Here is a 26,682-nt window from a genome sequence, read left to right as displayed (position 1 = left end):
ATTCTTTTTTTTTTTTTTTTTTTTTTTTTTTTAACCAACCAAACTGAGTTCACAAGATGTGAAATATATGAAACTTGGCAAGTTAAGATGGGTAAGACTCATCTTCAAAGAGAAATTACAAAATGACGCACTTGTAAATCCCAGCTACACATGCATTAAATTTGATCCTTAGAATTATCTGAGGCCCAGATTTCTGTAAAATAAGGATTGCCATATTTGTAGAATAAGTAAAAAGTACACTCCTGAGAAGTGGCTTGCATAGGACATTTTTTAATCCCCTCTTCAGTTGTATGTATAATTTTTCCTTTGTTAGTGGAGGACACCTGTTGCTACTATGTGTGTTGTTTTGTTTATTGTGTGTTGGGTTTTTCTTCCATGCTCTAAGTGAAACTAGGCAGTAGTCTTAGTAGTTCAATCTTTAATACTAATGCATTTATTCATCAAAAACCAATCTGCATATTTCCTGGAGTGCTTAGGAAATACTTCGTAATAAATGGAAATGCTGAATTAATTTTGATGCTGCAAATGAGAGAAAAGTGTCTGATAGAATATAGAATCTTAATTGTAAACAGGTCTGTGAACAACTGAGGTTCATCAGTCAGTTTTTTGTTTTGGAAGTATTTTAAATCGATGGCTTATTGTCTTTCCTCTGAAAAATTCATGTGGTTTTCTGAACATTAAATTTGCAATTACCTCTTTAGAGTGATTAAGCATAATATATCTCAATTTTTCTAAATGCATGCACCTTCACAGTGAAAATGTATTTACTGAAGGCCATTGCAAAGTGGGGGATAGAAGCTCAGCAATCTTGGCTTTTTAATCTCTGCTTGAACTATCCTTCCATTTAGTGATTAACCCCTTGTAAGACACAAAGTGGTGTCAGGATGTTGTTGAGTTGTGGTCTGGAGATTGTACAGTGGGAAGAAAATTCTTCATTGGTAAGAATGGTTATTTTAAATGAAAACCTTTGATGAGGGAGTCTACAGATGGAAATTAAGGGTCACTGACTCTTCTCTCAATAAAGCAGCATTTAATTGAGAGTCTGGATGTGTAGGCCAAGGCAGTTATCTTTACACTGTCACTATGCAATCACCTTTGAATTACAGGGGACAGTTGTTTCTTGGGGTTTTTTCCTCCTCCCTGTATGTATTCTTTAATTAATGAAATAGTGAATGTGTTTAAATAATATGATATTTTAAAGTAGTGTATTATATTGTGGGAGGCCTTTAGGCTTTGGAACTAAACTTTCTTGTAATGTAAACTGATCTGTGTCTTTCTTATAGAAGATAAACTCAGCCAAAGGGATTTATGATATGGTGCTATAAATGTACATAAGTCTGCTGTTTCATTACGATATTTGACAGCTCTTGAGGGACACCATACAAGAACCTCATTCTTTATTAAAAAATGTGGGGGGGGGAAATAAATATGGCAGTCACCCAAAGAAAATGGTCTTGCTTTTGACAGAGATTGATAAGCAGAGCTGTAATCATACTGATTAGCACTTACCTTTTTCTTTTAATAAATAAATAGAATCTCTGCCAGAACATTGAACCTCTCAGGTATTCACATGGCTGAGTAGAGTATCTTGTTTATTCATATACAAAATTACAGTTTCCTTATAATAGATCATTGTGGTAGATTCGTTATACCTGTCTACAACTCCAGGCAAGGACTTGTCTGTTGAAAACTTTTGCTCAGAAAACCCATTGTGTTAAGCTGCTAGCTAAATTAGTTTATCTTGGCTTATGATATTTTGGAGGGTGGAGGGGGAAAATTAGAACCTTTTGGAATGAGATAATAGGTAATGTACAACTTGTTTCTGGTTTACACTAAATATTTAATTACTTCAGTTCATGCTTTATGCAGGAGTCTTACTGATTCAGTAGTTGCTGTGCTTTCTTTAAGAACTGTTTTCTGCTCTGTTGGCTGTAGTTCTTTTGTGCTTGGGACAATCAATTTATTTGCAAACTGGGATTTATGTTCCATAATTTGACTGTCATTACTCAGTCAAAGTTAAATAGTTAAATATATTTGATTGCCAGCACTTGGGGTTCTGGGTCTATAAATTTTTATTTAGAGTGGATTTTAAGAACTCAAATCTCCTCATGCAAATACCACACAGCATTTTAAAAATGCCCTGTAATGAAGACAGTATAATTAAGAAAGATTCAGAAATGTCCACTGTTGCAGGTCAACTGAAGGTAAAAAAGTTTAAGTTTGGACAAGTCTGATTTTATTGCAGTGATGAATCTTTTCTATTTAACTTGGAACCCAGCTATCTATGTGAACACTGCCTGTTTTTTTTACAAGGAATTTTATGTCAAACTGAATTTCTGCTGTGTATGGGCCCTGTGTGCATATATCTAGAATTATCCTGGAAACTCATTCAAAGCAAAACTGCTGTTACTGCACTTCTGAAATGTTAGTCACTTGATAATGGCAGCAAAAGAAAAGATTAGTAGACAGGGTTTCAACTGTAAATTTTTTTTGCCTCCATCCTATAATGAAAAGGTATTGGGAGAATAAAGAAATTGCTCTTATTTTCAACTGGGGTATTTTTACACATTTTAGCTAATTGTGTGGCTAAATTGTAAGGTGAATGTTGCTTTTAGTGGCAGCTAGTTTTAGTTACTGAGAGATGATTATTTAAATATTTTTCTTTGCATAACAATTGACTGTGATGTTTATTGAAAGCTGTTTATTTTCTTTTCAAAAGTTATCTATCCAATGCTAAAAAACAAGTTTGCTTTCAGAAATGGCTTGCTCACAGTTTTGTTCCTTTTAGAGGGTCTTGCAGAATTCTAATTGATTATGCAGTTTCCATCTCAGGATGAGAGAAAGGAGTTTACACTATCAAATTAGCAGGACTTCCTTGTACCTGATTTTTTTTTTTTTTTCTGCTGAGCTGTAAATAAACAGTCTCATACAATAGAGCTGGCCTGTTACATGAAATGTGGAACAGTTCTAAATCTTGGGTTTAACATCTCTAATAGCCCTAAGAGAAAATTGGGTAGGCTTGTTTTGGAATGCTTAATTGCAATGGGTATTTCAGTCTGATTCTGTGTGTATGGTATTTCTTATACTTTGGTCCTTCTAAATGTCTCAGTTACACTTAAATACAGCTTCTCTGCTGTGACTCTGAGGCATTGAAAAAAGAAAAAGAGAGTTATTTATAAACTTTGCAAAGAACATTTTTATATTCTTAAAAATTGTTGTTGAATAGGGAATGGCCAGGCAGTAAATTGACTTGTATTTCTTTGAAAAAACTTACTTTATTTGACAAAACAAACACACCAAATTTGGTGAAAAAAACAAACTCCAGTTCTCATCATGTCAATCCTCAACTGCCGTCATGTTTATTTGACTTGCTTTTGATCCAAAGCTGTTACATTTAAGGATTTGTGGCTTTTTGTGTGTACAACTGTTTCTCAGTGTAGTTTTTGTATGGTTTGAAATTATCTTATAAAATTGATGTCATCATTATATTTTTTAACAGGGGCTATTGCTTGAGAACTGTTTACTACAGGTGTTGATGTGTTACGATACACCTATAAGGAAAATTTCAGTAGTCTGTGCAAACAGAGTTAAGTTTTGTAATAACATTGATTCATTGTTTAAAACTAGGTGACATCTTGGGAAAATTTTGATTTCCTTCTAATAAATGTTGTTTACATAATGCTAATAAACTTGGTTAACATATCTCTTAAAGGAAATCTTTGAAAAGTGAGCTTGCTTGGTCCAGTCTTATAGCTAGCACTATAGAAGGTATCAAACTAGCTGGTTAGTGCTGGGTTGGGAAATAATGAGGCAAACTCCCGTGGGTAGCACTTGTTTATTCAAAAAAGTTTCCTAACTACTTTGTTGAAAAACAGCTGGCTACTGAAAGACAGTGGGAGAGGGAAAGAGAAGGGAGTCTCCCTTCGAGTCCAGACAATTTCTGTTAGGATGGCATCTAGTTAAATGATCTCAGTGAAAGCCAGTGGGTTGGACTGATGAATGTAGTCATGGCTTTCTCATGTTGAGGTGTACTGTCACAGAGGACTTTGACATAATTTTCCTTGGGAAGGTAAATTCTTCTTCATCACCTAGGTTAGGTTCCAAGGGCTTGTTTGTTATATTTTAAGTATACTAAACATTTTAGATTCAATTGCCATTGAGAGAGGGGGGGGAATGTTAGGATACAGGACAGGAGAGGAAAAGACTTAGTGTTACTGATAGTTTAGGCATCCTTTTGTTAAGCATTTTGCTTCGAAGAGAAAATTCTTGTATGTGCCATTTCCGTCTACTCTTGTGTTTAGGGTGTTATGATATACACATGAGGAAAAGTTAATCAATAAAGCAATTCCATGAACTACTGCTATTAGTAATATTTTTAAAAGATGATACTATTTTTACATGGTAACGAATTATTCTCAGTGTTAGTCTTGACATTAGTTCATGATATATATTTACATAACCTTAAAGGTTCTTTCCTTTTACAGAGCTGCGAAGCTCTGTAGAACTTGTTTTTGAGCTGACAAATGCTTTTGTCTGAGTGAAACTGAATATTGATGTCATTAAAAACAACAGGGTTGGGTCAGCCAGGCTGTGGGAATGTCTTTCCCTTCTGAAGTCTGACTTTTAACAGTTGCACATGTGTTAAATTAAGTCATATCTTATCTAGCCTAGTATGCCTAATTATTTTTGAAAATTATGCTTGAGAGCATGATTATGAAGTTTGGAAGTAAAATGGAAAAGATGTTTTAATGTGTTGACTTAAAGAATAATAGAATGGTTTGAGTTGGAAGATGCCTTCAAGAGTCTTCTAGCCAACCCCCTGCAGTAAGCAGAGACATCTTCAAATAGACCAGATTGCTCAGAGCCCCATCCAGCCTGACCCTGAATATTTTTCCAGGTATGGATTATTTACCACCTCTCTGGACAACCTGTTCTGGTATTTCAGCATTCTCATCATAAACACTTACTGGCAGAGCCTTTTCTTCTCCAGACTGAGCACCACTAACTTCTTGCAAACTTTCCTCTCAGATGTGTTCCATTCCACTTGATAATTTTTGTTGCTGTCCTTTGTACCCAGTCCAACTGTCCATCCATGTCTTTCCGGGACTTTGGAGCTGGGTGCAGTGTAACAGGTGGGATCTCATCAGAGTACAGTAGATGGGCAAACTAATTCAGGTTTGATGAGTTACTAGACTCCATATGCATTCTTCAATTTTTATCTTATTAAAAGCAATTTTTGAAGCATTTAATACAAGGATTACCTAAGTAAGGTGAAAGATTGTGTAAACAGAGGAGACTGAAGTATAAAGCAATGAATTACCTTCTTTAAAACCTCTTTTCAGCTGCTGTTAATTTATTAATACTTTCTAAAACTTGTGTCTGTTAAACAGCATTTTGCTTTAAAATTTATCTTTGAATTTACATTTATTACTCACAGCCAGTCAGTGTTGCTAGAAATGTATGTCTATTATTTTTAGGGGAAAAAAAGGAGTATTACTTCTTTGAGGCTTATTGATTCTAACTTCAACTTCTCTAGAATTCTGTCAAGGAACGTGTTTTATTTATCATAATTAATTAAAAGTCATGAATGCAGTAAAGAGACCAATTTTCTACAGTAAAAGTATATTTCCCCAGCAGTTTTAACTATCTAAGCAGGTGCCACTGGAGTCCTTCCCCTCTTCCTAGTTTTGTTTCAGGTGTTTGTACATTACATGTAATTGATTCGGTGTGTTAACCCACCACAATGATTTAAATATTTATCTGCCAGTTTTGTTGTCTGAGAGAAAGTATCAATGCCAGCTTAGGCACAGAGTCAAAATATGGATCCAAGGAAGGTTGCAGAGTTCAGGATTGCAGCAGCACCAGTTTCAATCAGTATGAGCAGTCATGGAGCTCCAAAGTTAGCTGTTATTAAATCACTGAAATAACTGAAGGCATACAAGAGTTACAAAATTATTTTTAATAAGGAATTTACCCAAGCACCATAGCTTGCCTATGTGTTAAATATGTTCAAACAAGTGATATGTATAATATATAAGAAATGGCCTACAAAAAGATGCAAGAAATATTCATGTTTATTATAGACTGTAAATTGTAATGAAAGTGAAGGGAAAAAACAAACTGGAAAATAAAAAAGATAAAGCTACATAGCTGAAAAATTTATAAGAGGAAATGTCTCTCTTAACTTTCTGATTTTGAACAAATGATATACCTGACAGGAAGGAATGAGATCACATAGAGAAAAATCCCATTATGTGCAATGGATTTTTTTCTTCATATGTGTATAATGTCTTTTATATTGAGAAATCCAGCAGCAGAGGTAGTAGTATGCTAACTTTACTGATATTTGCTATGCAGAAGTCCATTACACTATTACAATGCTTTAAGACGTATATGTGAGTGAAACCTATTTGACCTAATTGCTTCAAATCTCACTTTAATTTAAGAATAAAAACATAGAGATCTGTGAAGCATTTCTCTCTGTAAGGGAAAAATGGAGTGTTTTCCTGATTTATAGGTCTCATTAAGAGATTTGGAAATAGAAAAAAAAGCAAACATAGTAAAGGTATTGTCTGTCAGTATTACTGACATAAAGTATTACTGCTAACAAACCTGTTCCACAACTTGCTCTTTCTTTTTGCAGCTTTTTATTGATGGTGTTAGAAAGTCAGCCCCAAGAGTTGATTAAATCAGCATATCCTAGCACTACTTGTTGCATTCTTTTGTCTATGAGCTAATGGCATTCTTCGGCACACTGATGAAGAGCTTAAGTGCTCTTCCAGCAGCTATTTCATGGTTTCTGGGGTCTTCTATAGAAGGATTTTAAAGATAGCTTTTGGGGAAAGAGTAGTATCTTGCTGAACATAAAATTCACTTATATCCCTAAAATAAAGTGCAAAAATTTGGGGAAAGAGTAGTAGGTTGCTGAACATAAAATTCACTTATATCCCTAAAAGTGCAAAAAATATTTCTTTCTGGGGCTTAGTGTGTATATAAGACAAGTACTTGTCTGCATTAAATTGTTTGGTGTGTAGTAAGTGTGAAGTAAAAGACAAAGTAAATTCAAAGCCCTCAAAGAAAAGACACTTCTGGGGGTACCAATGTGCTTTGGTACCTCAGGGAAATGTTTTACAGCTCTTTCCTGTTGCTGGTCTCTCTGCTTGAAGCAGGGCGACAGTAAAAGTGCAAGCACCTACTTAGGAAACTGTCCATTAGAATTTTGTTTAGAAGCTAAAATGGTGACCAGTTTCTCTGGTCTTTTGAGGCATTAGGAAAAAAAAAAAGGTATGTAAAGTACCATATTCTGTTTTCCAGCTTTTTTGCAGTTGTTCAGCTTATATTGAGATAGAAGATTTCAGTTGTTTCCATTTCAAATTAAGTCTGTTTAGCAATTGATTTAGCTGCTACTGCATGGAGTCATAAAATGGGAGAGGTTTATTCCCTGAGCTAGTTGTCTGAACTGCTCAGAGTGCAGATCTAAATGCTGTTGCTGTTTATAGAAACTAATTTAGTCCATCACTTTAAACAAATATTCCCTCTGGAACTTAAGACCCTTGTTTTTAAAAAGAAGAAAAACCAAGATCACATGCACTTGAATGCAGCTATTAGTGTCTAATTTGATCTTAATTTTTCTAAATATTATATTTTCTCTTTATTCTGTGAAGAGTTTTTTAAAGCTGTTTGCTCTTAATTCTCTGGTACTTAAATCTGTGTTTTTCTGGACTGTTTGTTACTTTGTTTCTCTGTCCTTACCTGTGATTGTCCATAATTTCTCCCTGTCAGATAATAAAGAGTTTTAGTTTAAATATACTTTTACTATGTAGGCTTATCTTGCAGCAAGTCTAATGGTACATTATCAATGGCAGTGAAAAGGAGGAGGGTACTAAGGAGCAAGAGCAATGTGGTGGGATTTCCAGTGCCATTGAAGTGCATAGCTTTACTATTCAATTAAAGGTCACAGAAGCATTTCTCTCTAATGTTGCTGTAATATTCAGATTGTCTTGGTTTTTATTCTCTGACCTTTCGTGACATCCTGAGGTGCTGGCAGGGAGAGAGGAGTTGAGTAGCTTTCATATTGTGTGAGGTGGACAGATGGCATCAGTTTGCTTATGATAACTTTAGAAGAACTGCATGCAGCATAAAAATGATGAAACATTTATATATTTTCACATTTTTTGTACATTTGGTATTTTTGGGTATCCTTTTCTGCTTGAAACAGTGTTTCATAATGCCTGTTTTCTCTTGCCTTCATGCAAAAAGCTGTTAATAAGATTATGCTGGCTGGTCCTAATTTTGTTGATTTAATTTAAAGCAAAATGCAGATATCACAAGTGCTCCAGTTACTTGCTTAGTCACAAGATGTTGAAAACCAGTTGTCAATAAGAAATCATGTCAGCATTTCAAATGTTCAAATGAAAGCCATTGGAACTAGATGCAATTTCTTCTATCTATGATGGTGTAATTAACTGTGTTATTTTAGCTTAGGATAAACCTGCATAGGGATCTTTGGGCAATAACAAGAGATTATGGCAAATCTCCAAAGCAGAACCTAAGTTGTTGGTTTGTTGCACGACTGTGTATTTTGTACTTTTCAAAGAAATGGAATGAGTTCTAGGAGAGAGGTGGCTGGAATCTTACACCACCTACATTTACTTTAAAGATGTTAAAAGTGGAGGTGTTACTGCCTCTTTTTTTAGAGGCTGGGGGCATGGTGTATTTTATTAAATATTTTCTACATCATCTGGTTCATATTGGTAGCTCTTGCAATGTCCTGAAAAGGCAGGCAAAAGGAATTTTAGTTGAACTTTTCCTCCCCCACCTTGCATCTGCGTTATGAGACAGAAAAAGTTTATGCAGCTAAAGACTCAATTCAGATCTTGACTGTTTTATCTCTTTGCACTGAAGTTTGGTGTTGCAGAAGCTATTCATAGCTTCTTCAATTTATTTCTAAAAGTGTGAGTTATTTCTAATTAAACACAAGCCTGTAAATGGAGTATTTAATCCCTTTGGCAATAGCAGTAATCTTTCTCAGATGGAAGGATCATGAAAACATCTCTGACTTTTTTATCTAAGTTATAGACAGCACTCACCTGTGAATTACTGGAAGACCCTTTCTGTTTCTGTTCCATAGCAATATGCTCTTTTGTTGCCAGTCTTCAGCTCAATGTCAAAAATGAGTTAAGTTCACTATGTCTGGACTATAATGTGGATTTATGTTCTAGTTGAAAAGTTGAGTGTAATGGGATATGGAAGTCCCAGAGAATAGTGAGCATGAAGTATTGTAGGCTGTTGCACAGTAGCACAAATTCAACGAGAGTGATCTAAGAGTCCTCGTACAGTAAAGCTTTTTCCTTTATTGGCTGTGATGTGCTTCATGTACCCAAGTAACTCTGTCCCTGGGTGTTTCACATCCAGGAAATGATTTAATTTTACTTTTAGGTACTCTTAAGAGGTAAACCTGACACACTGGTTTGTGTTAATCTTTGTTTGACAGAGCTTAAGCTATACCATTGTGTTGTTTCTGATCCGTAGGCAACTGAAAATCTCCCCAGTGTTGTATTCCCTTGGCTTTCTGCTGTGCAGGAAGTCATACCTTCATCTGTTCTGTAATTGTGCTTTGTCCTTGAGGAAGCTGATGGTGAATTGCAGTAACTGTCAGGCTGGAGCTCTTCCCCCAGCTGCCCTTGGTGAATGGTATTTCACAGTATGGCTATTGCTGTAACATTTCAGAAGGTGCTCCAAGACTGTCAGCTTTAGTGAGAACTTAATGGTCAAGTTTCATCGAGGTTAACAGTGGAACTGCTTCCTGTTGCAGCACTGCTGAGAGAACAAAATTGTGCTTTCAGGGTTAAGTGTGAATTTTAAGCACAAAATACAAAGATTTGAGAGATGCTGTATAAAAGGGATTAATTCTCTATTTGTTGTTAAGGGCAGTAGCTCTATTTTAAAGTCTGTTTTGCATCTCTGTTAAATATTGTCTTTGCTCAATAAACCTTTTGAGTATGTGTTGGAATCTGAAGCATGTGCTTAACTGCTTTGCTGAATTGGGGCCTTCATTACCAAATTGCAGGTGTATGTTAGCTTAAGTATTTAAGGAAAAAAATAACTGTAAAACAATACTTACTTTGTTCTATTCAGTGTGTTACATTAATGGAAAATATCAGAAGTGGTGTTCTGTTGCTGTGCTGTCCCAAACAGATTTAATATAGTTAATGGCTTGAATGTTCTGCATGAGATATGGTCCAGTTAAGAATTCACTCTGAATGATAAAATAAAAATTCAAAAATTGAAAGTGAGATTCTAATTTAGGGTGCATAATATTATTGCAGAATGTGGCTTTCAAATGTTTTCCTGTTTAAAAGTGCATTTCAATTATATTAAAAAAAAGTCTTAGGTAGATATTAGAGCATTTATTATGCATGTGCAATAGCTGGGGCTCTGTAAACATTACCATAATAAACTGCTCTGTATATGAGGGTTTAATAACATGGTCGTAAAAGTGTGTTTTACACATAAAGGTGGTGTACTGATCTGCCAGAAAGCTTGTGCTTTAAAAGTAAATAACATTATTTAAAGAGAGAGATTAAGAAGGAAATGGAAGAGAAAGTGGTCTGTGCCTAACTCATTCCTGATAAATATTTGATCAATATGTTCTTTAATAAATAAGTAACCCCCCACTTAGCTAGAAAAAGTAGTTTAGTGCTGGGTTAACTTAATATTCTTCAGGCCTGAACGTACACTTCATGTCCGTTGCTGCATGAAAATTCATACATATAATGAAGATGTGCTTTCTATGCAAAAAGTAAATCTGCACTGTGTAAAAGACAAAAGTGTCACAAGGTTTTTGTTCTGTGGTGCTACCTGTGAACCTTCTGTGGCCCAAGACACCTTTGGCACATGGAAATCCTTTGTTATCTTTTACATATATGGGCCTGTGCCATGCTGCAGGAATTGTGCATCTTATCCTCACCAACATAAAATTAGATATAGCTACACTGTGCTAAATGGGACCACCCTCAAGCTAAATGAGATTTTTGTGAGACATTCCCCTATTTAAAATACTGGACTCTGATGCGAAATAGGAGAGAAGATGCATTCTGATTTACTGGAAATGCTATGAAATCTTGGAGATTACTATGGAGAAGCTGAGAAGTATAGCAACTCATAATAATGCATCTTCTGACCAAGGGAGAAGTGACAAGTCTAGATTCAGTTGGCTCATATGACTTTTAGTTCTGAGATTCTTTAGGACAAGTTCAAAATGATAGTAGGGGATTTTTTCTACCTTTGCCCTTATATGTATGTTATATGATTTACAAATAACTAACACTTTGGTGCTGAGGTCTGAAGTAACATTTAAATTTAGTAGAAAGCTTTGGTGCTTATTAAATTATGGTTTCAAATCAGTTGGGTTTGTGACATTTTACATTAAAGTTCAAAATTAATATTGTGTATTGTGAGGAACATATTTAGGAGGTATGAGTCTTCATATTTTCATTCAGTAGTTGACCTTGGGTGGATTCATAGGTGAGACAATATTCTCCAGCTTTCTTTTTGTCTCTGCTGGATATAAGCTGAAATCTCTGTGATATTTTGAATAGCAAGGTGTGTAAAATCTTATAAGGAGTATAGTCCCTTGAAAATAAGAGAAAAGCCTAGCTGAAAAATGCCAGATAGTGTAAGCAGTATATGCATATGCATTTTTAGCTGTTGCAAATTAAGGCTTAATTTCCAAAGTGTACTGAATCTGAAAAAAAATTGTGAGTTCTCATTTCATCAATGAAAGGAGCAGCATCAGCTTTCATAACTTCAATCTAACAATGGAGTACATAAAAGAAAACTGAAAAAAAAACCTTTTTATTTTTATTTTTCATTCCTTGCCTAGTACTCTTAAAAAGACTGAAGATTTTGGATGTGTTCTGCAGATGGCAGTCAACCTGTTTGTGTTCACCAAGCATGAACTGTTGCCATTGTTTATGTATATGTGCTGTTCCATAACTATTGGAAGGATAACCAAGTTACTTGTATTTTTCTGTTGTCTTCCAAGGGACGTCAGAGATGGCTACAGGAGAAAAAACTTCTATTCTTCTCATTATGTGAGAGATCGGTCCCCTCACAAGAGGGACTCTCCGTTCTTCAGGGAATCGCCAGGGAGCCGAAGGGATTCTCCGCACAGCAGATCCGGCTCTAGTGTCAGCAGCAGGAGCTACTCTCCTGAAAGAAGCAAAGCCTATCCTTTCCACCAGCATAGCAGAAGTATGTCATCTTTACATAAAAGAAATATTTCTTCTCAGCAAGGTAATGCTGGCCTAGTGATGTGAACTGGTTAGTGAGGTGAAACTGCAACTCACTATAAGCCTTTCTTCCTTACGAGCTCTTTCTGAAATGGGAAAAGCTGACATTGTGCTGTCTGCTCTGGTTGTTTCATTGTACTCTCTGTTCCCTTATGTATTTCATGTGGGAGATGGTAGGTGTTATTTTGGTATCAGGTCTAGACTGACTGTAGGAGTTTCAGCTGCACAGCCGAAACTAGTATTTTATATTCTTTTTAGCATCAGCTCCTGTTATTTCTTTATGAGCTTTCTTGGATTCCCTGACAAGAAAGTTTGCTTCATCTACAGAAGATGAAGACATTTCTTCCAGAATAAAACAGGGATTTTAAAAATGGAGAAATGAAAGCACATACTTCTACTTGTTGCATTTTCTCCAAATTTTACTAGGCTTTTGAAACTTACTGTTTTTTAGCAATTACATTTCAATGTAAAAACCTCTCAGATCTTGCTCTCCTCAAAGAAATGTGAAGTGTATCTCAGTTTAGTCTATTCTTTTAAAAGCTTGGCTCTTAATGTTTCCCAGAAGTCTAATGAATCATCTGTTTTGAAAATATTTGAGATTTAATATTTAAATTATTTTGAAGGAAAAAAAAAGAAATTGCATTTTTTAGTATGCTACAATCTTAGCCACTCTGTACAGCTTATGTAAATTAAACCAATTTGATTTCCCTTTCTGCAAATGCTTTCTAGTGAACTATGCAAACCTACTGTTCATTTTGGCAGCTTTTTAAAAATGAATTAGAATTGTTTTTACTCACTAAGTAGGCACATTGTGTTTCGGGAATGACACTGAACCATTATGTAGTGCTTTTTTTCCAAAAAGATCTTTGTAGTTTAGTTAACATTGATTAAATATTGAGGAATAATTTCACTCCTTGCAGAGTAGAGATGGTCTTTCTATTTGGGCATTACAGTGCATTTAACATTTTGTAGCAATATGTAGTGACCATAAATTCTTCTAAGTGTAGGAGAGGAAGAAAAAAATAAGATAGTTAATTAATTTTCTAGAAGCTTGTAATTACCAGGGGCATGAAAACAATGTGAGAAACCATACAAAATTTTGGAATGTTTCATAGTTTTTATTAAATTTTGAGCTGACTTTAATCATATATGTATATACTGTATTGTTAGAATTACTCAGACAATAGTGGAGGTAGTGATGTAGAAGCAGATACATTCACAAACCAGAAAAAAAGCTGGTCAAGAGGGAGGCTTACATCTAGTCTATGGCTTTTGATGTTTTCTCCTGTTTGCATGGTGAAATACCTTTACCAATCACCTTTAGATAAGTTTTAAGAGACCAGCAAAGTTGTACACTAGACTATTTCTTTATTCCTTTCCATGGAAAGGAAGACTACTAAAATGTCCCTCTAGATGACCGAATTAAAATACCTATTTGCAAGGTCTAAATGGTTTAAATAATAATTAAAGCCATAATAAACAATTAAATTTATAGCTCTACAAAAATAATTTCTGTCCTAATTTTCATAACTCTCTGAGTTATATTAATACACCCTTTCAGCTAATGATGGAAAAAAGAACAGTGGGTTTCCTTAAATGCATGAAATTACACAGCTGTATCTTTTCTCTCCTTGGGAAGAGAAAAAGCATTACCAGTATGTAACAGATGGAGTATGTAGATTTTATATAATCATAGAATCATTAAGGTTGGAGAAGACCTCCAAGATCAAGTCCAACCTTTGACCAAACACCATCCTGTCAACTAGACCATGGCCCTAAATGCCATGTCCAATCATTTCTTGAACACCTCCAGGGCAGTGGCTCCACCACCTTCCTGAGCAGTCATTCCAAAGCTTAACCACTCTTTCAGTGAAAAGATTCTTCCTGATGTCCAGCCTGGGCCTTCCCTGGCACAGCTCGAGGCCATTTTCTCTTGTCAGTAGTTGCCTGGGAGAAGACTCCACCTCCCATTTTGCTACAACCTCCTGTCAGGTATTTGTTAAGGGTGATAAGGTTCATGTCTGACATGAGAAAATTTCACTGCAATTTTTCTAAGCTAATAAGCATATTTGCAATGTATATCTTTAATTTCTCATTCATTTTTTTCTTAATTGTAGGTAAAGAGAGGGCAGTTCAGTCACTGAAAACATCAAGAGATGCATCACCTTCAGGGTCCACAGCAGTACCTTCATCAAAGGTAAATTTTCTTTTTGAGTACTTCACACCATGGTGTTAGATTGCTCATTGTTGAATTTTTTCCTCAGTTGGAAGGAGATATTGATGTAGCTGTTAAAGTGTATATTCTTTACAATATTATTTCATATTCCTTACAATAGGAATAGGACTTGGTCTTAGAATTCTGTTGTTGTGGGTATGTTAGTATTACCATTCATTTTGACACAGACACACCTGCCATGTTATTCAGTGGGGAAAAAAACAGGTTTTGTTTGTGCTGTATCATTCTAAGTACTTCTCTTACACATCTCTTTTAGTGCCAGCTGATTGCCATTCTCCATTAGGGGGGAGGCAAGTGATGTATTTTCAGTGATGTAAATAGGGAAAATAAGATAAAAGCTATTATGCACAAGTTATGCTGATTTGGATCATAAAGTGTATTTTATAATTAGTTCACTTATTTTGTTTATGGACTTAGCACACTGCAGCTTAGAATCAAATCCTTACTTAATATGCACCTTTGAGAACAAGGAGGCATTGCAAAATCCTTTGCTCTTGTGTTAATATGTAGTGTGAGCTTGAACTGTGTATTCTGTAAGTGTTCTGCTTTCTTCTTCAGTCAGGTCTGATCTATGCTGTATTGGTTTTTTGTCATCAGTTTGCAAGTATCTGCTGGCAGTGGCTATCCCCTTGATAAAGGCTACACAAAATGAAAGTTTGATGAAAGTCATTTCCCTAGACAGCATAAATATTTATTGGGTCTGCATCAGCTGCAGAAATGGAAATACTTCCATGAATGTTCATTGATTTTTGTCTTGAGTCCCCAAATATGCTTATAATGTAGCTGCCCTGTGTCAGTGGAGCCTTTTGGAATCAGCCTCTTGGCTGGAAGTGCTCTGAGCAGCTAAGTTACCCAAGTGCTTCACTGACTCAGAAGTAGTGACAGAAGTAGTCTTGGCCAAACACGAACATCTCCAGAGCCAGAATCTTACAATTTATCAAGGCTTGAGAAATTAGTTATATGCTATGTATTAGTGATTAAAGGAGATGATTTTCAATGCTCTAAGTTATAATTTACCTTTAAAATTCCTACGAAGGTGTATGTTTCCATAGCAATACCTCTTTTCACTATAGTATCTATTTTTAAATCTTAAAAGGTATTTTTATCTATAATTATTTTTTGCATATTCATGCATGTGAATTAATAATGTTGATGTTACCTGATCTTAGCCACCTGTTTGACTATGGCATGAAATCTTTTGTGTTTTCCTTTATTAGCTATATGGACTGTAAGCCTTGGAGGCTATATCCAACATAGAGCAAAAGGCAGATGTGTGAGACAGAGACAGCTGCTGAGCAAAGTGACAGGCTTTTGCTTTTCTATGCTATTGATGAGATAAAAAAATACAAAAGAAAAAGAGACTTCTCTTTTTTTGGGGGGGAGCGGGGCAGCTGTTCAGTTTTTTCATGAGATCTATTAGGTTGGTTGTTTCTTGCAAGTTTGCAGCCTAAATAGCTGCTGCTGTTTTCAACTGGGAAATATGTTCCTGTTCTGTCTCTACAGCTGAAGTGTACCTGTGCAAATACCATTCCTTTATTCCATAAAATTCACTCAGATTTAATAATGTATTTATCAATATTGACCTCTAGATAATGTATTTATCAATATTGACCTCTAGAATTAAGTTTAGTAAGATTAAATTAAACAGATTTTTTTTTATTCCAATAGATATTAGTTAATTTATTTTATGGCTTTTATGGAAATATAGCAGTTCATGTAAGATTGTCTATGAATTATATTGCTCCTTTCTTTTAAGAGCCCTCTTCATATCCCTGCATATTGAACTTTGTCACCTCCTGACTTCACTGGTTGTAATTCTGTAATTTGCATTTATAGAAAACAGGGATTCCTATAGGAACATTGTGTTGCACTTCTCTTCTGGATTCAGACAAATGTGGTGTCTTTATGACACAGAATCCTAGAAGGGTTCTCTGAATTGCATATTTATACCATACTACAGTACAGAGGTATTTAGATAGTACTTTGCTTGAGGTATGCACAAAAGATATGAAGACAAAGGAGTTTTGATACTGCCCATTTATGTAACTTAGAGTGAAGTAAAGGTAAGAGATGGAATGTTGGTTTCTTTCATTTGGGTTTTTGTTTGTTTTGTTTGTTTTGTTGTCCCTAATTAGCTCAGGTTTTATGTTCTACCTAGTATTTAAGTTTATTTAAAATTTTTTGCAACATTTTATGCCTGAAAATCACACTGAATTGTTAGTTCACTCCACTCTTGTATCTGACTTCTTTCAGTGCCCAATAGATCTTAAAATTTTTTTGTTATCACTGATCTGTGAATTTAATTAACTTTATTTGAAAAGTATAGTGATTTTGTAGTAGTCCACTGACCTTCATTGATTCATCTTTTTTTCTTCTCTCTTGTTTCTTTATTATCTGCTCTCTCCCCACCCACTTTTCTTTTTAAAGAAATTGGACAGCAAATGAAATAATTTCAACTTTTTTATTTCCTATTTTAAAATATTTTAAGGATCAGATTAACTGTTTATTTTAATTTTGAAGATTTTTGCCATGTGTAATTGTATTTAATGTTAAACTTTGACTATAATGTTTTTGTACAGGCCTCGGAGAAGAGCAACAGACTATCAGAAAAGGAACTTGCAGAAGCTGCAAGCAAGTGGGCAGCTGAAAAGTCAGAGAAGGCTGAGGAAAACAATTTACCTGAAATAACAGAATATGATGTAAGATAGGATTATTAATCCACTTATTTCAAAGTGTTACAACAATAGGCTCTTCTTTTTCTGTACTCTTCATAAAGGCACATTTTGTAACTTAATCCTGAATTTTTCTGCCTATGCTATTAAATATTTCTTGAAAGGGAGCGAGAAGGAGACTAAAACCTTGCAATTTATTTATTCTGAAAAAATACACAAAGCAACAGTACAGGGGTATGTAGCCTCAGTTTTGTTAGTATAATTTGAATTTATATTGAGCTACATCTGACACAATAAAGTTTCAGCTCTCCCAAGCATTCTCCAAGGAGCTCTTTTAGTAATGTAGGTCTGTATGCCTACTGAACTCCTTAAAATTAGGAGGGAACTTGGGAGTCAAAACATGAGTGTACATGTAAAACATAAGACTTAAGGAGAGAAACTCTGGTTTGTTGAATTCTGTTTCAAGCCGTGCCAGCCTACCATGCCATGTATTCTTTTTCAGAAAGCAGTCCTCTATTATATTAAAAATAAAGCTTACCTTGTTACTGCAGTGGGTATATTTTTTATTTTCCCAGAATCCTTATTTCATTATTAATCAACATTAATTGTTTGCCAGTTTTATTTCCTTTTGTTTTCACCCCTCCATGTCTTCTACTCCTGGCTATATTGAAGTGTGATTCTAGCCCATCTCAGTCATTTGTTATACTGCTCTTGGTAGAATGTCTTTTTTGGGTTCTGTTATGTTAGTGGAAAATGTATTTGTCATTTAAAGCAACCCAAATATTATGTAATCTAAAAATAATTTGTTTTAATTCTGTGATAATTTTCTCTTTAACTTTCACTTTGTTTCAGCTTTAGAGGCCTTCTTAAAAAAAGCAAAATAGTATCTCCTTCACAAAGTCGTGTTTTAACCTTTCCAATTAATGGGTTTTGGTTTGGTTTTTTAAAAAATCTGTTTGTAAATAATTTTAGGGAAAATGAATGTGTCTTGGGAAGCATCACATTTCCACTTGTAGAATGAAAGGGCTAGGTTAGAGAAATAAACTCACTGAATCCATATGTATCTGAACTTTCAAGTGCTGCCAATTGATGTAATGGGTGAATGCATGAGCAGCTCCTCAGTAGAGGTCAGGAAGATACAGTTAGATACAAAAACTGTTAGATACAGTTACATCCAAGAATGAATACCATATGAAGGAGAATAAATCTATGGGCATTTCTGAGAGGTTCAGCAGAGAAATATCACTGTTGTTCTTGGTGGGGGAAAGGTAATCCAAGGGAGGAAAGAACAGAGTGGGCCACATAGAGAAGAGTTGTTTAAAGCATCCTCCACACCTCAGAGGAAATTGGAGTGGCAAAAAGATTAAATATATGGAATCAAAGTGAAGCAATTGTAGTTGATTATGGTACAGTCTCAGATGATTTATTGACTAAGAAAGTGGGCTGTATAATTCTGATGAAGGAGGTGAGGCATGTCATTCTGAGTCTTAGAAGAAAGGACTTCTCACCTTGGTTAGTAGGCTGTCACATATGAATTGCAAGAATTCTTAACCTTTTCTTGTTTACCTTACATACTACTTAAAAGTTGAACTTTGTGTTCCACTGAGCTTTTTAGTAGCCTTCACTCACTCTCAGGCATTTTGTTCTTTACTGGGATAGCAAGATTTGGGATTCAATTTTAATGGTTTGTGTTGCTGCTAAGGTTTGAGCATATGTTCACAGGACCACTTAAGCTTTTTTACTTCCTTTTTCTGTCTAATGCTTTTTTCTTTCATGTTAGTTAAGTCTTAAGATTCTTCACCTCTGTTTTTGAATTATAGAAGCTAGTTTTCATCTTCTTAAATTTTCAAATCCTACTTAAAAAAAATTATAAATTGTTCCATAATAGTCAATTTAAATAATGCTGTAAAACAAAATTACTACATTTTCTGTATTAAATCCTTGGAGTTGGCATCTGTTTTCTTTGGAGTAGGAATATTGTCTTATTTTCTGTTTTAGAGGGAAGTTTGCCAGTTTGATTTTTCATTTACTAGAAATCTTCAAATCACGTTTGCTTTTGCTGTACAGTAGTTATTGCAGTTCCTTTTAATAATAGACCTGTGGCCCTGAATGCTTCAAGAGTTCACCCTGACAGCATTTTAATTTTGTTACTTTCATCTTTCCCAGAAGACTAATCGCATTTTTTATTGTGGATTTTTCTTGCTTTCTGGTGCTATAAATACCACATACACAAATTTCTTCAGTAGATGGGCAGGTAGAGGTTATGTGACACAGTTAAGGCTATGTCACAGGGGATTTTATCATGTCACATTTTCTATGTATTTAAAATTTATATTTCTGTATCTGTTAGAATTGCAGCAATAATATTTCACTAGTAGTCTTGATGAGCAAACTCATATCTCTTATGACTGTGTTGGGGTTTTGTGGTTTTTTTTCCCCTCACACTGCAGTTTTTATTTTTTCTCTGAAAACTGAATTTATTGTTTGTTTTTTTTAAAGGCTGGATCTTCAGCTCCATTATACATTGAGCAAACAGAGGAAACAGAAGCAAATCTAACAGATAGTGCAGAGTTATACGAGGACAGCCACCTTCTCAGTCGTGCAAAAGCAATTGCAGCTAAGACAAAGGAAATTGAACAGGTGAGTCTTCTTGGCATTTTGTCACTAATACAGTAATGGCTTGCTCTGCTAAAATTACCTTGATTTATTTTTTCCTCCTCCTTGGAGTGTAATATGAATGTAATTTGATTTTTCAAGATGATGTAGTAACATCTCCAGCTGTTTAATTCTGAAGAACCATGCCATTTATCTGCACATGGAAATTAGTGGTAGTCTTCTGCAACTTACATGAAACAACTGCTGTCTTGCAAGCTAAGACCATGACTGCCTCTTAATTCTTATGGCCTTTATTCAGTTGTCTTTGAGGCCATTTCCTGAGCTACAACACTGTTCCTTTTTATTGACACTTGAAAACCAGCTTTCTACCCTTTTTTTTTTTTTCTTTTTTTTTTTTCTGTTAATATTGACTGTTAATCATGTTCCTGGTGGGCACAGCTTTCCATGTGTGCAGGGTCTGGCTAGGATGGAATTTCCCAGAGTGTGTTGTAACTCTGAGAGCCATGATGCAGTTGGTTTATAAATGGCCCAAAAGAGCTAGGACCAAATGCATAAACTTGGGACTTTTTAAAAATTATAAACTGAAAAAAATACACAGGTAAGGAACAGATTTTTAAAGAATAGCTGTTGTGATGAGTTAGCCTCCAGCTGGTTAAATTTCCCTAGGCCCTAAGGACAGGGGTATAGTGAAAATAGATTAAAATTTGGTCATAAAACCCAAATACTGTTTTCCATATGATCTAATGCTACTGTGTTTGGTGGAGTTTGCACTTAATTCTAGGAAATCTAGATTAAGTCCTATAAAATTTGAATACTTCTTAGCTCAGAAAAGCCTGAGGATTGACTTAGATTTGGATTTCGCACAACCAGTTTCTCCTGTTGCTGATTTGAATATTGAAGCTGTCAGCTTCTGCAGAATTTAAATAATATTCTAGAGTGATGCTAGAAGTATTTTACTGAACTGAACAAGGTGATTATTTTCTTATAAACAAGGTACTATGAATATGTTAAGAATTAGACAAGCTATTTATTTAGTCATTAAAAATTAAGGCTGGAAAATTATTTATATATTTTTCACATAAATATTTAAAATAACTTTTGGATCTGCAATTGAATTTTCTGGATTTTTGAAAAATTGTCGTGATAGACCTGATGATTTTCATAATCATCATGAATATCATAATGAGTCTTCACAATAAAATACTGTGAATCTTCCTACTATATATGTACAAATTCTGTAGGATTTTGTACACTATTCTATTTCCTTTTCTCAGCATCTAAAAGCAAATTTAGCTTGGCATTGAAATCTATAAAGTGAACTGTGAGCTAGTACATTTTCAAGAAAGCTTTTTCATAATTTATTTCTAATGATTTGTCTTGAAGACTCAAGTGCTAGCAGAAAAATTATTTAGTTCTGTGAACTTCTTTTCAGTTAAATTTCATTCAAGTGTTTAATGTAGTACTTCTGGAATGTAATTTTATGGGAGGATTACTAAAATAACATGCTTATTGCAAAGAATGCTGCAAGAATGCTGAAGCTGTAATCCTTCTGCAAAGCAAGATTTTCAAGTGGTTGTTTTTCAGTATCCACTGGACAGCTATTAATGTATTTAAAATAAGTAAGAAATGAAGTCAGGGCATGTGCCACTGGGTATGGATTAAAGAGTTGGTGAGGGCCCAGCAAATCTTTGAGAAAGTGAAGTTTGATCCATGGAACCTCTTCTATCTCCTAAACTTTTCTTTCTCTCGGAGCACCAGATCTAATGTTTGCTTTTTGGTTCACATTTATTCTCAACCTGATTGCCAGGTATTTCTTGGCTGTTCCAGACTCCTGAAAAAGCCTTCTTTGCTTTGCCCTCTCCATATCCATTTGTCTCCAAAGCTCTAGCCTGGAAAAGGAGGAGAATTTTCCAAATATGTACTTTTACTTGATAGGATGGTACTATTTCAGGAAAACCCAGGGGCAAAAAACTGTGCTGACAGAACATGCATGGTGTCGCAATGAACAAATCCATTGCTGTGCAGCAGGGAAACAGGCAGTCTGATGCCCTGGGCAGGAGGGTGATGGCAGCTTGTGATATAGTCTGTTTTTTCTCTTAAGAAAAACAAGCAGAATTATCCCTTGAGCAATTGAATGAAATATTCATACAGGTGTTCAGTTTTAAATTAGTCCATCTCAGTATCTTGTGTATCACTCATATCACTCTTTTGTAAAGTTGCCTCTGCCTTTTCTCTAAGCTACAATAACACAGTTGCCAGTTTCAGAATTTTAAATGAAGCATGATTGTAAGTGATCACCCTGGCTCATCAAGAAAATAGTTGTGTATTATTTATTTGATGGGAGACTTACTGTGAACATTCATGTAAAATCATGCCTTTTGAAGAAAAACTTAAGTTCTTTGTTGCTGATGATAACAGGGCAAAATGTGTCAAACCAGGGGCTAGCTGCTGTTTGCTATATAGTGACTATCTTTTAGGACTCTGCAGTTGCTTTGCAAATATTAACTGAAGCTGACACAAAGAGAGGAAACTAGAAGTTCTGCTCATGGATAAAGGCTTGGAAAAATCCAGACACTATTTAAACAGAGCCAAGAATTATCTGTGCCACTCCCAAACTAGAAAAACTTTGAAGTAGTATATATTTAATTTGAAGTGTGCCAATATTACTTGGAAAGAAAGGATATAGTTGCAGATGCTCAGATGCTTGAGAACATTTCTGAACTAGGACTGCACCTCCTGGACATTTTGTTCTCATCTTTGAAACAACAAGCATAGTGACATTATTGTGGAAACACCTAGGTTGCACAGGACTTACCTGAGCCAATCTCCTCGAAACAGGGCCTTAGATCAGGTCATTCAGGGCTCTGTCAAACTGAGCCCTGCATATTGGCAGCGAAGGCTGTTTCCCTGGGCAGCCTCTTCCAGTGACCTGAGCTCAGCTGCCATCCCATTCCAGAGCATGGTTTGTGTCCAAGGAAGAAACCAAGGACACTGTTTGTACTCACTTCTCTTGTCAGCTTTCTGTCTGCATTCTGACCTGCAGCATCCCAGCTCCTTGGTGTGGTCCCCTGATTTTGGGACCTGCTCCACTGGGAGTAGACTCTGCTGCTCTCAGGAAAGGGTTGGTTTCCTAGAATCCTCTGGCTCTCACACTTCATGATTGGAAGAATAGGGTTTTTTCTGGTGCTTTTGCATGGCAGATACTGTGGAAACTGTTCCCTTTAACCCAGGTGCAGAGTCTTTTCAATCTTTGTGCTTCTGCATAGAGTGGAAATTCTGCAGGTGTGTCTCATATTTTAATATACCCCATGATGTGTTTCTTAATGTTCTGTCTATAATAAAAAGCTTTGGAGAGGTTTATTTTTTGTTTTGGTTTTTTACTAGAATATGGAGATAATTAGCTTTCTGGGTTGGGATGTTTTTTGATTGTTTGGTTGGGGTTTTTTTTGAAGTTAGGTGTTTCCTTAGATCTTTGAACATGCATTTCCCTCTTTTCTTTGCTTTTACAATTTTAAAATAAGGTGTTAAATGTCTGAGCAGGGTGAGATAGAACCCCATTAAACAGATGCTTAAAAGATTGGTCTGGATACTTGAAAACAGCATAGAAGTGAATTTTGCATCTGCATGTCAGGATCAATGAATGTCTATAGTTTACTAATGTAACCATTTCATGCACTTTGTAAATATCCTTGCATTTAATAGCATGCATTATGCATTGAGGTAATGCTTTGCAGTTGTTTAGTTTCTGGTTTTATGTAGTTAAGGATTAGCCTATGCTTTTAGCATGTAATGTGCTGAAGTGTGGTTTTTTTTGGAAGTGATGACAAATATGTCCCTGGTGTTAAATTCATAATTGGAGCTATTCAGCATCAGTGTTGCAGGAAAGGCTATCTCTTTGTTCTTCCTTCATGAGCACGGGTAGCAGGGATTCTTGAAATGTCTTATCTTGTCTAGACATCAAGTCTGTAACACTGTGTTAATTAGTCCATTATTATGTGTCCACTTTTCTTAGGTGTTGCATATTCAAGTTCGAGTGACATATATTACCTCTGAAAATCTATTCTTTTCTGAAGACAAATTTTACTAAATGACAGTTTTGCCAAGTACCCTTTTTGATTCTGGCAAAAAAAATCAAACCTGTGGGTTTCTGTCTCAGTTTGGCTAGTGCCACAGAGTTCTGGCATCTAAGGAATTAATTAAGTACAGGAATTAATACATTCATGAATGCTTTTTTTTTTTATTCTTAATGGAATCACTGGCTGACTGTATGCTTTCAGTTCACCAATGTTTTTAAATATTCAGCAGAACAATATTCTTTAATGTTTAAGCATTTTGCTTAATTGCTTCTTTAGTTGACATTCTAAATTAATATTGCTTGTTAAGAGGCCTTAGTAGTATTAATGAACTGTTACCCTAATGGGACAGCCTTCTTGCTGGAAGTGGTGCATAGACAGAAGAAAATATGGGGGTGTGGCTAGATCCAGGCTGTCCAAATTCTGTTTCCAGATCTCCTGTCTAACTCCTTTTCTTTTTTAGGTAAATTACTGAGATCTCTGACCTAGAAGTTACAATTAAGTAACAGAATTAAGAAAAACAGCAATTTCAGTGTGTATGTAGTTTGAGAAGAACTGTTTCTTGTTCCCCTTCTTTGTCATAGCTCTTGCTCTGGTGAGATTTATATAGCAATAGCTGAATTGTCCTTTTGTGTACTTAACACTTGTCAGTGGGACTGCTCTCTGGAGATGCTGCTCTGAGAGAAGACTGACCTCTCACAAAGTGACACTTTACATTGAAAGGACTTTGTTAAAAAAAAATTGGTTTTTATATCAATAAAACATGAAGAAAATTATACAGGCGTTTCTGTCATAATAGATTAGCTACATTTTATGTAGCATATGGGAATTTACTGTATGCCTTCCTCCCTGCCCCCAACCCCTCCTGTGTCCTTTGCTAGTTTTGTTTTGCTTCAAGCAAAACTATTTTACAGTTCTTTAGCAGTATAAAGGTGAAAGAGGATGTAAACATGAAGTAGATTCTGCATCTTGGCTAGTGATAAGCTCATGGTAAGTGCACTGGAAAAGTTTTGTAAGGCTTGGATGTGACAGATTAAGTGTCTTAAGTTCTAGCAGTTTTAGTAAAATAAGTAAAGTAATAAATTGGAGTAATGGGAAGCCAGAAAGCAATGAAGGAGAATATCAGAGCTGGCCTTGGATGTACCTTTTCTTTTGAAAAGCTCACTTCAGCTGAGCCAGGGAAACTGGTTGCTGTTTTCTTAGATTAGCTTAGGTCTGCTTGTGCTGTTACTCATTTCAGGCAAAATTATCTAGGTTAGAAAAAATCCCCTAATTAAAATATAAGTTAAGAAGTAGGTGAGTTAAGTTAAGAAGCTGAAGGAACTGGAACAGTAGCTAAAAACACATTAAAGGATTATTTCTGGTTGTGGATGAGGTCAGACATGCTTTGTTTCTGATGGGAGTTGACCAGACAAGAGTAACAGGCCAGATAAGAGTAAAAGATGGGGAGGCTGTAGATTTTCACTCCTTCCTAGCTTTGCTGTTGTCCTTCAAACCTTCTGTACTTAATGCACAGTGACAAGGCCTTAATGATGGACTCATCATCATCAGTCTAATTTGGTTGGTAGTGTAGTATGTATCATGCTTCCTCTGAGCTTATGTTTATTTTACTTAATTACAACTTACATTTAAGTGTGTTAATTTATTTTTTCCTAATCAGGAAAACATTTGTCAGGTTTTGTTATTTTGCCTTAAGCTTCTCAGAAAAAATGATGATAGCTCTTTTACTTAATTATATCATCTGCCTATGTGGTTTATTAGTTTCCTTGTATCACTATCCCTCTCCTTATGTATAAATGTCAAGTGATTTATTTCTTTCTACATATTCTTAGGCACCTTTTCTTTCATATTTATTCTGATCTGCTAATTTTTCTACCATCTCTTAATATTTATTCTAGACTTCCTTTTTACCATTACAAAATCAAATCAGTCACATTGTAATGCTTATTTGATCCCTATATTTCATACTTGTCATAAGGTGTTTTGTTGTTGTATTTTGGGCTTTTGTGGGTTTTTTTTTTTTTTTTTTTTTTTTTTTTTTTTTTTTTTTTGTTATTTTTTTTTCTTTTGCTTTTTTTTGTGCTGGGGTATTTCAATTTTACAGATATGACCTATTTGTTAGAAATTCATGCTTTGTGAAACTACAAGATGGAGAATATAAAAGCTTTTGGTCAGTTTCTTCATTGTATCTTTTATTCTTCTTACAAATACATTTATTTAAGGCAGGATGCCTGTAAAAGGACACAAAAACTTCAGCTACTTTCCTTTTCTTGTGTTTGGGCCACCATGCTTTAGAAGTTGCAATCCTGCTTGTTCCATTTGTTCAGCTGTATTCTATTCCCTTTCTGTGGACATTAATGGGTTATTTGGTGTGCACTGCTGTGTTGGTAATTACAAACTGCTGCATATGCAAAAGCAGTGCAACTCATTTTACTCACCACCTGAAGGTATGGTTTAATAAGGAAATATATTGCCACATTTCAGATTTTTGCCAGCAGCTTTTTTCATTGGAAAGCTGATAAAAAGTGAATGTTATTTAATATGGAGCACTCATAGGGAAATACTTTTAGGAGGATTTAATACCAGAAATTTATGCATTTATCCAGTAATAGTGGGGTATTTTTTAGAGAGGTTTGAATTAAAGGTAATTCACCTTTAGCTTTCACCATTTACTGAAGATCATGTTTCTTTGTTTTTTCATGTAAACAGTTTTAGGCCTGTGCTGATCACATTATTTTGAAGTTGCCAAATGCTGGCTGTTCAACCCCTTGACAAATGCAGAGTTTTTGATG

At 35.2% G+C, this 26,682-nt stretch overlaps 1 protein-coding gene across 5 annotated transcripts in view; it reads left to right on the top strand.

Moving 5' to 3' along the window:
• PPHLN1 (periphilin 1) overlaps positions 1-26,682 on the top strand; it is a 59,781-nt gene that overhangs the window by 12,848 nt on the left and 20,251 nt on the right. For 3 of the 5 annotated variants that reach the window (XM_056508077.1, XM_056508068.1, XM_056508061.1), the window contains 4 exons: positions 12,047-12,255; positions 14,411-14,490; positions 17,109-17,228; positions 19,701-19,841. In XM_056508077.1, coding sequence (XP_056364052.1) covers positions 12,047-12,255; positions 14,411-14,490; positions 17,109-17,228; positions 19,701-19,841 — 550 coding nt within the window. Of the gene's footprint in view, positions 1-12,046; positions 12,298-14,410; positions 14,491-17,108; positions 17,229-19,700; positions 19,842-26,682 lie in introns of all 5 variants that reach the window. The other 2 variants (XM_056508052.1, XM_056508043.1) reach the window with 1 other exon arrangement.

This window comes from Oenanthe melanoleuca, chromosome 1A, assembly GCF_029582105.1.
Source record: "Oenanthe melanoleuca isolate GR-GAL-2019-014 chromosome 1A, OMel1.0, whole genome shotgun sequence".
NCBI lineage: Eukaryota > Metazoa > Chordata > Aves > Passeriformes > Muscicapidae > Oenanthe > Oenanthe melanoleuca.
This window is presented reverse-complemented; position numbering and strand designations above follow the sequence as displayed.